A 14,228-nucleotide genomic window follows, 5' to 3' on the forward strand; every position below is an offset into this window, starting at 1 on the left:
TACTCTGTTTAACATTCAAAGTCTTTCATAATCTAGACCCCTTCTACCTATCCAGTCTTCTTACACCTTACTCCTGAACTTACACTTTGATCCAATGACATTGACCTGGTTATTCCTCAAACAAGTCATTCCATCTGTTAGCTGAGGGAATTTTCTTTGGTTATCCTCTATGCCGAGAGGGCTCTCCCTCCTCATCTCTGTCTCTTGGCTTTCCTGACTTCAAATCTCAACTAAAATCCCATCTTCTACAGGCTTTCCTGGCCCCTATTAATTCTAGTGCCTTCCATCTTTTAATTATTCCCTATTTATCTGATATTTAAGCTTGTTTGAATATATTTATTGCTTCCACATTAGATTATAAGCTCTCGGAGGGCAGGAATATCTTTTGTCTCTTTTTATATCTCTAGTGCTTAGCACAGTGCTTGGCACTTATTATTATTATTAAATGTTTATTGACTTAACAGGGTAGGAAAAAAAGGTAGAGAATCAAATCACTTTATTTAAAAACATACTTATCTGAGGAGATTCAGGAACCAGAGGGGAAGAGGTACTGGAGAGACCATTTCATGGAGGTTAATGGAAGCAGAACCAGAAGTGATCCTGTCATTGGGACTACTTAGTTGGAAAGAGGAAGTAGATGAATAGTTTAGGAAACTGATCACAAGCACGGCAGTCCTGTAGAAGTGGTGGTAGATTTAAATATCTAGACATGTGCTAGACCTCGCCATCTCTACCAAAAGCAGATCAGGGAATACTATTGTGCTATGAGAAATGATGGGCAGATTGCTCTCAGAAAAACCTGGAAAGACTTACATGAACTGATACAAAGTGAAATGAGCAGAACCAGGAGAATGTTGTACACAGCAACAACAACATTGCACAATGAAGAACTGTGAATAACTCAGCTATTCTCAGCAATACAATGATCCAAGACAATTCTGAAGGACTTATGAAGAAAAATGCTATTCACTTTCAGAGAAATAAGAGATGAAATCTGAATGAAGATTGAAGCACTATTTCTTTTTTTCTTTATTTCCTTTCTTTCTTTCTTTATTTTTTTTTAGGCAATTGGGGTTAAGTGACTTGCCCAGGGTCACACAGCTAGTAAGTGTCAAGTGTTTGGTCTGAGGCTGCATTTGAACTCAGGTCCTCCTGACTACAGGGCCGGTGCTCTATCCACTGTGCTTTTTCTTTATTTTTCTTGTGTTTTTTTTTTTTTTTGGTTTATGTTTTCTTTCACAACATGATTAATATGGAAATATGTTTTGCATGACTGCACATGTATAACCTATATGAAACTGCATGCATTCTCAGTGATGTGGGAAAAGGAGGGAGAGAATTTTGTACTCAAAAATTTTTTAAGTTAATGTTTAAAATTGTTTTTACACGTAATTGGGGAAAAATAAAATATTAAATTAAAAATAGGCAAAAAAGCACACCAGCTAATAACTTCTTAACTTGCTTTAATTTTAATTTCATTCTCAAAGGTGGAGGGACCAACAAAAAGAAATCCTAATCTGGATGCAATTTTCATGGTTTTTAGGAAAGAAACATGAGAACTTTGGTGCTGGTGAAATAATTATTATATCTTAAGAGTCTATGATAGATAGAGAGAAGCATAGTCTTACATTAACCCTATATAAATTTTGGGAGCACAAATTTCAAAGGAGGGTAAAAGAAAAAATAATTAGACTCCCAAGGTCAAACCCTCAAATGAATGGAAAATTCCAACCTCAATGGTTGTCCACTTAATTTTCAGTAGATCTAATTATTAGAAGTTGTATCTTGAAGGAAACCTAAGTTTGCCTTTCTGCAACTTCCACACACTGTTTTTAGCTCTGCCTTCTGGGACTAAACAGAACATGTCTAATAACTTGTCCATGAACAAATGAAAAAGCATTTAAGTGCTTGCCAAGCCTTCTCTTCTCCTAAGTGCTGGGGATATGAATAGAAAAGTCCCTGCTCTCAAGATCTTCACACTCTAATTGGGAAAGACAACACATGCAAGAGCTTCTGAGCTAATGGAAAGGATCAGAAGTGCTAAAGGTCCAGGGGCAAGGCACCTTTTGAGGCTCAGGGATCTGGTCCACAGGGTGCACCCCCGGCGTCTTTAACGTGATGACAGTGTCTTTAATGTGACAGTCCTTCAAGTTACTCCTGTCACATTCCTCCCAATTCTTCTCTGGGCTAAATATCCTCATGTGGCATGATTTGGGGGTCTACTGCCATCCTGGTTGCTTTCCTTTGAATACATTCCCATTTGTTAGTGTGTGTCCTAAAATGTGTTACCTGAAACTAAATATGATAATCCAGATGTGGCCTGAGGAGGCAGAGTACAGAGAAACAATCATGCACCTAATCTTGGATACTGTTCTTTCATTCATTTATGCAAAAGCATTTATTAGACACTGATTATCTTTCTTGGCTTCCATATCATACTTTCAACTCAATTGAACTTGCTTACATTCTCACAAAAAAACCCAGAACTTTTTAAACAAACTTCTCTATAACCATACTTTTCCCATCTTGTACTCAAGTTTTTTGTTTTGCTTTGTTTTGTTTTTTGAATCGAGGTTTAAAACTTTTACGTGTATCTCTATTAAACTTCAGTTTATCCAACTCAGCCCAATGTTCTGTAGCCTATGGAGATCACTTCATATCCTTCCTCTGACATTCAACATGTCAGCTATTTCTCTGTGTTGTGTCATGCTTTTGTGTGTGTTATCAGAGCTGATAACGTGCACTCTATGATTCTGAAAATGCTGTACTATAGACATCCTTTTAAGCTGATGTAGAACTGTTAATGATTGTTCTTTGGGTCTAGCCATTCATTCAGTTCTAAATCCACCTAAATATACTGTCGTTTAGCCTGTATTTCTCCAGATTTCCACGATCATTTGTCAGATGATATGCTAAAATCTAGATAAGCTATATCTACATAATTACCCTGTGCCAATTTAGCATTGTCTGGAGTGACCAGATGAAGCAATGCTAAAGATCAATTCCTTTTCTAGATATTCACCTGCCATATTTTCAATAAATATTTTCTAGAATTTTGCCAGGAATCAATTTGCAGGAATAAAATTTGCAGACTCCATTCTCTGTTCTTTTATCAAAAATTTAGCTCATTTGCCTTTTTTAGTCTTATAGTACCTCTCCCATTTTCTGTGATCTTTCAAAGATGTCTAACGGTTACATTTAACAATTCGTTCATTATCCCAGGACGTAGTTTGTCTTATCCTAGTAATTTGACTCTTCAAGGACAGATAGGGTAATCATTTATTCTCTCCATACTTACCCTGGGTATCAGCTGCCTATTAAAAATGTTGATTCTCTCCCTTCTAGTTCAAAGGGTGTTCTCCTTTGTCAATAAAACAGAAGCAGAATAAAAATTGGGTATCTCTTCTGTCTCCATCATCATGTCATCCATGCTGAGCAGGGGCTCTCTCCCTTCAGGGATCCTCCTCTCTGCCTCAATATAACTTTTGTAAATGTAATTTTTGTTATCCTTCACTAGCCTAACTAGCCATAGCTCATTCTAAGCTTTTAGTACTCCTGATGGTAACCTTTTTTAAAAACTAATTTTATTGATCCCATTTTTTACATCACAGTCATTTCTGGATACGCTTCCTCCACAGCCTCAGATCTTTCCTCATTCTCCCCCTGCATTAAACCCTTATTGCACAAATGAGGAAGCTGAGGTTCTAAGAAACTAAATACCTGGCCCAGAGTTGCACAGTGAGGAAGTTTCTGAACAAGACTCAAAACCAGGTCTTCCTGACTTCAAGCCCAGGTCTCCATTCCCTCTGACACAAAGCAATTTGAGTAAAAGGACAAAGACTGACGACACTGATTGACTGATGATAGCTGGCCAAAGTGAATAGTCCCAAACATGACTGAACACAACCACTCCATCTGATACAATGAGGCTGTTTCAGCCTAAGCCTGTGATGAAAACTCAACATGCTGAGCTTGTATTGACATAGCACCTTAAACTGCCCAAGAGCTTCTGTGTTATTAAAAATACACTACAAACTACCATTGCAAAGAGTTAGAAGAGTTGTGGTTAGAAGAGCCTGGATGGAGTGAAGAGAATGAGGCCAGAAGAATCAACAGATCCTGTGGTGCAGTTTGTTAAAGAAGCACTGGAGAGCTAAGACAAACACATCAAGCTGGTGACACTAGCAAGGACAATGGTCACTACTGCACTAAGGACATACACAATGTCAAGACAGCTATTCAATGTAAATGGCTCAATATAAAATATTTACTACCCTAAAGTAATGACAAAATGATGTAAAAGATCTAAGAAACCTATATGACATCAAAGACTCTCAATAAAACAGGGTCTGAGACACTAAAAAGGCAAAGTACTAGGCTATCAATTGCCAAGAAAATTCTTGAAGGAATGAAAATGCCTACTAAAACAAGGAAGTGTCACAGCAGGAAGAATTCAGAGGTATCTTTGAGTGACTGATTTTTTGAAGCAGTGTATAAACAAATGTACCAAGGATATACTAACAAAAACCAAAAGTGTTTTCAAAAACAGAGGACCGAGGAAAACACCAAGACAGAGCATAAAATCCAGAAAGAAGCATTTTAAGTGAAGCCTTGGATGAGTCACTTAAACTCTCAATATCCTAGGCAACTGTCTATGAGGTGCTGAAAAGGAAGGTGCTGACCTGCCCTGAGAGAAGGTTCCTCCACAAGGAGCTCCCTACACCAATGAAATCACAGGTTTGGATCCTGTCTTGATACTAAAACACAAACTACAGAATGAAGTGCCCTGGGATGTGGAAAAAGCCAAGCTGAAGAAGGTCACAGCCTGAGAAGTGGTGGTATATTTTCTATCTCTGATCAACAAGCAAAAAAAGTATATTAACCTCAAATACCACAGTAAACACCAAACTATACACGTACCCCAGTAAATCCACTTAAATACCTGCCCAGACTGTAAGGCCTGGAGCTGTGGACACAGCCGCAGAGACAGGCACCAGACTCTTTGGTGACAATTCCAGAACCCAAACAAGCCTCATAGAAGGATCAGGAATAAATTCTGTTTGCTTTGGGGCTGATCAGGCATCCTGTTTGGTATAGGCCTCTTATTGTTAGCATAGGTGTCACTGGAGTGGTTTCAGAAAATGGTAACCCACATGGGACAAGTTGCCAGATTTCTTCCTCTATGGGAGATTCACAGACCAGAGGGTAACTTCAAAATGACCTGGCTTCTATGGACAGAGAGAGGGCAAGATGCTAGGCAAACAACCACTATCCTGACTAAATTCTATTCTTTTTATGGACTTTGCTTAAAAACTTACCTAGATTCTAGTGTAAAACTTAACGTATTGCCTCTTTAATATACTGCTTTCAAATCTCTTTGCAAACATGTTATCTATTTTTCCTAAGGATAAATGACTGTACGGCTCCCTAGCAACTTCTATACCTTCTTCTATGTATCTGATTTTAAAAATTGTACATTCAAACCTTTATTTATCAGGTACTGAGGGTGACACAGAAATTGAGGGGAAAAATGAAGTAGGTGACATCAGTACATTTTCATATGACATATGGGTGACAAAACTTGATTAAAAGATAAACTATAAGAAAAAAATTCGTTACCCTTTTTGTATATATAAAAAGTTTCATTTATGAAGAAACTGTGCCAAATATATAAAATAAACCTGCATGTATATGTACACGTGTACATATATAATACATAATACGTGTGTGTATGTGTGTGTGTATATATATATATATATATATATGCACACACACACACACACACACACATATACATATTTATATTTCTATCTACCTATCTTAGATGGTGAGGTTTTCCAGAAGCTCTTTAGGTGATTATTGTGCTGATTTTATCAAGTCTCAGAAGACTTAGGCCTAACTAAACATACTGGAAAAACTAAGGAGATAAAAAATAACTATTGATTGGATTATGCTAAGAAAACTATAAAGGAGACTCATCTTGGGTATAAATAGAGCCCACTTAGTTGGACCAACAATGCAGGGAGACAATGAACTGGGCTAAAAATTAAATAGGAATTCAATAAAGGATCCAAGAGCACCTCTGGGGAATTATGTGGGCTACAACACACAATACTACATAATTTCATTTTTTATTTGCTGTGTATTATTTCTGTTCCTTTATATTTTGTATTTTCAGAAATGTAGCAATGATAATTTTGCAGCAGCTGAAAGATAAAGATGTCTAACCCCCAGAAATTGGATTCATTACTACTTAATCATTAAGAAAAATCCACAATTTTTTTTCATTAAAATCTTAAGGCAAAAATCATCAAGAAAATCTATCTTTTTCATAAAAACATCTCTTGGAATTCACAGTCATCATCTATTATAATCTTCATGAAGCTATCAATTCCTCTACAAATAATCTGTACCATCTGGCAAAATAACAATTACAAAATTGAACAGACCCTTTGACTCAGGGTCTCTATCCTGGCACTTTAGATATAACTAAAAGGAAAAAAAAAGCCCCATCTTTATAAAAAATATTCACAGCTGCTTGACATATTATAGCATAAAATCTGCTGACAATATTCCACTAACAGTGAGTGGCTAAACAAATAAATAAGGTCATATGAACGTACTTAAAGAATACAAAAAAAATCGGGAATGATCTATGTGATAAGATGCAAAGTGAGGTCAGCAGAGCAAGAACAGCCAACATAATAACTATAACTGAACAAAGCCAACAAAGACCATGGGCCTTTCTAATATTCAGAAGGATTTATAATCTAGAGGGAATCCGAAAGCAAACCTATTGGCATTATTCTTCCCCCTGCCCCTCCTACCTAGGACCTGTGATTTCTCCTGGATAGAGAACTCCTTTGTGGAATCTCCCTCTGCTGATGCCAACTATAAACACATTTGCAGCTACAGAGTTGCCTGGGGCATTGGGCCATGGTCACATGAGTATGGGTCAGATGCAGGACTTGAGACTGAACCTGGGTCTTCCAAATTCCAAGGTTAGTCCTCTGTCTTCACACCATGTGGACCCTCTATTCTTATTTTGCTAAAATTCCTTTTTTTTTCCCACAAGCAAAATGTAAACAGCTTGAATGTGGGATTTTATTCAGAGATTCACATAATATATGGCTTGATTATGTTTCGAGCATGCTAAATTTGTAGAAATAATAACAGCAAAAATATCTCATCACATAGTTAAATATATATTGTTTTTTTAAAATTCCTTTAGTTTATTTGAAAATTGTGATTAGTATTTTTGTTTCTCTAAAACCATTAAATCCCTTATCTTACCTCCTCTTGGTAATTCTGTATGAAGGTATGCCAGGCCTTTGGTAACAGAATGTGCCAAACGACAAGAGCTTACCCAATCACTGGTATGAAGACTCAAATACTTGCACAAAGAGCCCTTAATAAAAAATAGAAACAGTAAAATTAATTCTGTTACCACAAATAAACACTGATTTAAAAAAGGTCTGCCTCAAGTAGGGTTTCTAGATTTGATTTTGTCAGTATTTTTACATCAAAATCAGCTCAGCAGAACATCTGAAAAGCTAAGAAGACTATATTTTGTAGCATAAGGGATAAAGAAGCATTTCTTCTTAGAGGTTTCTTTCAGAAATAAAGCACTATCATCATAAAGGAATGGAGACTGAAGAACCTATTAAGAGAGATCATACAGAAACACTGAGAATGAGAGGTTTTGTTGTTTCTATTGAACTGAAGTATTTCTAAAAACCATATTATAATGGTAATGCCATAAAAGATGTTAATGGAAAAACTGACTAAAGAAATGGGAAGTAGCTTCTTGGAACATTCTATTTCCTTTTTTACTGACATGTTTACTGCACTTATTTTTCACATAATTGACTATTTTCAATGGACTCAGAAACAAAAAGGAGAAAAATGTACTCACTACAGTGGCTAATCAACCACTAAAGCTAGGCAAGAATGAAAAGAAATCACAATTATCATACCGATTAGAAAAATGAAAAAAAAAAAAAGAGTAAAAATTATGGTGGGAACATGTAGGATCTAGAAGAAAGATACCTGGAAGATTATATTCTTTGGCATTTAAATTGTGTCTCATATCACTAGTATCTAAGATATCCTCTAGAATTCAAAATTCATAACTCATGAGTTCCTTTAAAGCTTATTTGGTCTATTACAAAGAATGTTGTAATGAGTCTTTTGACTCATCGATTATCTTATCAACATCTCTTTTACAAAGATTTAATTTGCAGTCTTACATGTTTTATATTACTATTCCTCAAATACAAAAAAATACCTTTGTTACAATCTCTTTGGTATAAGCACATTGTATGGGAAATTAATCACATAATCAATATTTTCTTTTTTAAATATTTTCTATTCCATCTATCAAGAAATAATTAAATTGTTTTTAGGTAAAAAGGCAATTAGTATAAATTGTGTATGTAATTCTGAAATTGACAGTCTCCTTTTGCTTAAAAACAGGACTCTCTCAGTTCCATTTTTTATAAAGTACTTACATTGGGGTAATATTCCATCACCAACAAATACTCCATTCGTGCATCAGCAGTGAATCTTTCATCTCCAACAATGAAGCGAGCAATGTTATCATGGTCCATAAGAGGAATTCGATAAATGTTCCTCTCATTGATAAAGTTTTGACGATTGGCAAAAGAAAAAACTTTTACAGCTACTGGACGCTCATCCAAGGAACCTTTATACACTGCTCCATATCGACCTCGACCAATCAGCTGCAAACATTTAAGTAAAGTCATGGCAGTAATTCAAATGGAATGCATGATAACTGAATAATTAATCTTACCCAATTGTAAGAATCACATATTTGAGTAAATGGGTCTTTTACTCTTGCTTAGTTTAATGATACCTAATGTCAATTAAAAACTAATGTCAATTAAAAACCAAGTAATTTTCACAGAATCTGTTGCCTCATCATATAGGGTATTATTAAATGCTTAAAAACTGTATGTTTCACAACTGAACTGTACCATGGTCTTGTATAACAAAGACATTAGCCAAAATCATTTTGTTCTTATTTATAAGACAGTCTATTTCGTTGGTTTATAATGAATATTTTTCTCCTATAACTGTAAAACTAATTACCAAAGAATGTATTTTAACTATATTAAAAAATGTTTTCATGAATATCTATCTATTAATGTTTGACACCTATTAAAAGTTTTTAACTAGTGGGAAATGTCCTCCATGTGTTCAATATCATGAAATATTTAAATATATATTTTCATTTTTAGTAATGACAGGAAGGATTAAAAGTGATAGTATTAATACATATTTAGCTACTTAGATTACATAAAGTCTCAAACGCTGGATCAAAAGTATCTTATTGTATAAAAATAAAAGAAGAATTGAATAAAATAAAAATACAAAGTGAAATGTACTGTGTACAAAATAACAATATTGTAAGATGATCAACTGTAAACGACTTAGTTGTTCTCAGCAGTACGATGATCCAAGACAACTTTGAAGGACTTATGATGAAAAATGCTATCCATTCCCAGTGAATTGATGGAATCTGAATACAGATTGAAGCATATTTTTTTAATTTTATTTTTTTTGAGGTTTTTTTTGTTATGTTTTCTTTCTCAGCATGACTATTATGGATATGTTTATCCATAAAAATTGAAAATTGAAATAAAAATTGAAAAGATGGTTAAAAATAAATGCAACAAATAAAAGTACTCAATACTGTTATAAGACAATATATAATAAATGTTGCTTATTCCCACTTAGAAATTTCTTTCCTCACACTTCATATAGTGCTTTGCTCACTTATACTTCTCTTGTATACTTATGTTCCATTTGAGTATTATATTTTCCCATCAAATGAGATAGTATTTGTAAAAAATGCTTAGCAAAGTGCCTGCTATATAGTAGGTACTATATAAAAGCTCATTCTTTTCCCCTTCCCACCTTTCTAGAATATAAATGTAATTACGGTATCTATCACAGTTTAAAATTTGGGGGGGGGGAATTTAAATTGTCCAAATTGTCTTTTGTGATCATCTCTATGCCTTATTTGGTCAAGAATTCTCCCCCTAGTTGTGAAATGCACTTCTTTATACCTTCTGATTTTTTAAAAATGATGGGACCTTTTATATTCAGGTCAAATATCTATAAGGTGCTTATTGAGGTATAGTGTAAGATGTATGTGTAAGGCAGGTGTAAGGCTATCCCTACAGTCTGCCAATCTTCTTTCTAGGTTTCCTAGCAATTCTTGTAAAAAATGGCTTCCTTTCCTGGTAATTAGTTATTGGGGTTTATGAAACTCTAGGCTACTATTGTTGAGTTGCTTTATATAGTCTAGTTCACTGATCTGATTTTTCTATTTTTTTTAATCCAGTACAAAAATAGTTTTGATCATTGCTGCTTTTAGGGCAAATCTGAATGGTTTATCACAGCTGAATTGGGTAGTTTCATGATTTTTTTTAGGATATTGATATGGCCCAACCATTAACACTCAATACTATACCAATTATTTCCATAAAGAAAGTTTTATGATTGTATTTGCCAAGTCCCAAGTATGTCTTGGTGGGTTAATCAAATGCGTCACTGATCTTATCAATTTGTATGTTCTCTACAACAAAGCAGATGGTAATCCTTTCTTATGACTGTTCATCTGTTATTCCTAATCCTTGCCATGGGAAGAGACCATTTTTTTCTTCCTATCATACATTTCTTTCGTAACATCTTTTATTACAATTTTTGAAGGTTCCTCATTGATACATCTGCTCACACCTACTATGAGCCTCTATTGTCCTCTGTGGGAGTGTTCTATATCTTGCAATGATACAACAATGCCAGTATAATACTGTAATTAAAATGATGACCCTTTGTTTCTGGGAGAAGACTAGCGTTAGGAAAGGAATATACAATTTCCCAAAGGCAATCCACCCTGATTTCCTCTTCCTACCTCTTGTCCCAATATTCAGTCCATTTGTATCATCTGTCTCAAGTATGTATATCGTCCCACAAATGTTATAGGCTATCCATGCAATAATATATCATAATTTGAACATAGACATTTTTCATCCACTTGTTTTTTCCTGCGTGGATAGTGAGGATGTACTCTCTCTCTCCTTTTTAATTTAGTATTTTATTTTACCCCAGTTACATATAAAAATAATTTTTAACATTCATTTTTAAAACTTTGAATTCCAAATGCTCTCCCTTCCTCCTTGCCCCTCCTCAATGAGAAGGCAAGTAATTCAATATAGGTTATACATGTGTAGCCACGCAAAACATATCCATAATAGTCACGCTGAGAAAGAAAACATAGACAAAAAAAACCTCAAGAAAAATAAAATTAAAAAAATATGCTTCAATCTGTATTCAGATTCCATCAATTCACTGGGAATGGATAGCATTTTTCATCATAAGTCCTTCAAAGTTGTCTTGGATCATCGCACTGCTGAGAACAACTAAGTCGTTCACAGTTGATCATCTTACAATATTGTTGTTATTTTGTACACAGTACATTTCACTTTGTATCAGCCCATACAAGTCCTTCCAGGTTTTTCTGAGAGCATCCTGGCTCATCGAAAATTTCTTATAGGACAATAGTATTCCATCATAATTGCATACCACAATGTTGAGCCATTCCCCAATTGATGGGCATCCCCTCAGAAAAGAGCTGTTATAAATATTTGTGTACATATAGGTCCCTTTCTTTTTTTTAAAATCTCTTTTGGGATACAGACCTAGTAGTAGTACTGCTTGTTCAAAGAGTATGCATGGTTTTGTAGCCCTTTGGGCATAGTTCCAAATTGTTCTACAGAATGGCTGAATCAGTTCACAACTCCACCAACACTGCATTAATGTCTCATTTTCCCACATCCTCTCCAACATTTGTCATTTACCTCTTCTGTCCTATTAGCGAATCTAATTGTGATGAGGTAGTACCTCAGAACTGTTTTAATTTGCATTTCTCTACTCAGTAGTGAATTAGATATTTTTTCACATGGTTATAGATAGCTTTGATTAGTTCATCTGAAAACTGATAATATCTTTTAATTATTTATCAACTGGGGTATGGCTCTTATTTTCATAAATTTGACTCAGTTCTCTATGTGTTTGAGAAATGAAGCCTTCATCAGAGAAACTTGCTTCAAATTTTTTTCAGTTATTATTGCTAACTGTATTTCCCTCCATCCAATACCTCTCCTTTTTATTCTATTCTTTCTTTATCCTTTAACCCTGTCCCTTCTCAAAAGTGTTTTGCTCCTAACTACCCCATCTCCAAATCTGTCCTCCCTTCTATCACCTCTACCCCCTTCTCTTATCTCCTTCCCTTCTTACTTTCCCGTAGGGTAAGACAGATTTCTATACCCAATTCAGTGTGCATGTTACTCCTTGTTTGAGCCAATTCTGATAAGAGTAAGGTTCACTCACTTCCCCTCACCTCCCCCCTCTTCTCCTCCACTGTAAATGCTTTTTCTTGCTTCTTTTATGTGAGATAATTTACTCCATTCCACTCTTCCCTTCCTCTCTCTCCCAGTATATTCCTCCTTCACCCCTTAATTTTATTTTTAGATATCATCCCTTCACATTCAACTCACACTTGTGCCCTCTGTCTATATATATACACTCCTTCTAACTACCCTAATAACGAGAAAGGTCTTATGAGTTATAAATATCATCTTCCCAGGTAGGAATGTAAACAGTTTAACCTTATTAAGTCCCTTATGATTTCTTTTTCTGTTTACATTTTTCTGTTTCTCTTTAGTCTTATATTGGAAAGTCAAATTTTCTATTAAGCTCTGGTCTTTTCATTAAGAATGCTTGAAAGTCCTCTATTTCATTGAATATCCATTTTTTCCCCTGAAGGATCATACTCAATTTTGCAGGGTAGGTGATTCTTGGTTGTAATCCCAGCTCTTTTGTGCTCCAGAATATCATATTCCAAGTCCTCTGATCCTTTAATGTAGAGGCTGCTAAATCTTGTGTTATCCTGATTGTGGCTCCATGATACTTGAATTGTTTCTTTCTGGCTGCTTGCAATATTTTCTCCTTGACCTGGGAAATCTGGAATTTGGCTATAACATTCCTGGGAGTTTTCATTTTGGGATCTCTTCCAGAAGGTGATCAGTGGATTCTTTCAATTTCTATTTTACCCTCTGGTTCTAGAATATCAGGGCAGTTTTCTTTGATCATTTCTTGAAAGATGATGTCTAGGCTGTTTTTTTGATCATAGCTTTCAGGTAGTTCAATAATTTTTAAATGATCTCTCCTGGATCTATTTTCCAGGTCAGTTGTTTTTCTAACAGGATATTTCACATTGTCTTCTATTTTTTCATTCTTTTGGTTTTGTTTTATTGTTTCTTGATTTCTCATAAAGTCATTAGTTTCCATTTGCTCCATTCTAATTTTTAAGGAATTATTTTCTTCAGTGAGTTTTTGGACCTCCTTTTCCATTTGGCCAATTCTGCTTTTTAAGGCATTCTTCTCCTCATTGGCTTTTTGGACCTCTTTTACCATTTGGCCTGGTCTGTTTTTTAAGGTATTATTTTCTTCAGTATTTTTTTGTGTCTTCTTTATCAAGCTGTTGACTCGTTTTTCATGATTTTCTTGCATCACTCTCATTTTTCTTCCCAATTTTTCCTCTACCTCTCTTCCTTGATTTTCAAAATCCTTTTTGAGCTCTTCCAAGGTCTGAGACCAATTCACATTTTTCTTGGAGGCTTTGGATACAGGAGTTTGACTTTGTTGTCTTCTTCTGAGTGTGTGTTTTGAACTTCCTTGTCACCACAGTAACTTTCTATAGTCAGAGGTTTTTTCATTGTTTGCTCATTTTCCCAGCCTATTACTTGACTTATTAAAGTAGGGTTCTGCTTTCAGGGTAGAGGGCACACTGTCCCAAGCTTCAAGGGTTTTGTGCAGCTGTTTTCAGAGATACTTCTAGGGACCTATAAGTTTTTAGTTCTTCCAAGGTGGTATGATCCAAGGAGAGGTGTTTACTACTCTCCTGGCCTGTGCTCTGGTCTGTGAGTGACCACAAGCACTCTTTTTTTGCCTTGGAGGTCCCCCCTCCACTGCAACGTGGCTGCAAGGTCTGCTATGCTAGTGCTCCTCCCCACCCTGGGACTGTCACCCAGGACAGCAACCTGGATCCAAGTATGGGCAAAGCAACAGAATCTTGCCTCAGTGTTAGCAAAAACACCTCTGTAATCTCCTTCTGACCAGGTGTTCGATCTCCTTACCAT

At 35.4% G+C, this 14,228-nt stretch overlaps 1 protein-coding gene across 2 annotated transcripts in view; it reads right to left on the minus strand.

The window, feature by feature from the left end:
* Positions 1-14,228, minus strand: part of BMPR2 (bone morphogenetic protein receptor type 2) — a 222,080-nt gene that overhangs the window by 24,192 nt on the left and 183,660 nt on the right. For both annotated transcript variants that reach the window (XM_027873575.1, XM_027873574.1), the window contains exons 6-7: positions 8,511-8,741; positions 7,294-7,408 (exon numbers count right to left, since the gene is read on the minus strand). In XM_027873575.1, coding sequence (XP_027729376.1) covers positions 7,294-7,408; positions 8,511-8,741 — 346 coding nt within the window. The remainder of the gene's footprint in view (positions 1-7,293; positions 7,409-8,510; positions 8,742-14,228) is intronic.

The sequence above is a fragment of the Vombatus ursinus genome, unplaced genomic scaffold (assembly GCF_900497805.2).
Source record: "Vombatus ursinus unplaced genomic scaffold, bare-nosed wombat genome assembly UNPS02014802.1, whole genome shotgun sequence".
NCBI classification, from domain to species: Eukaryota; Metazoa; Chordata; class Mammalia; order Diprotodontia; family Vombatidae; genus Vombatus; species Vombatus ursinus.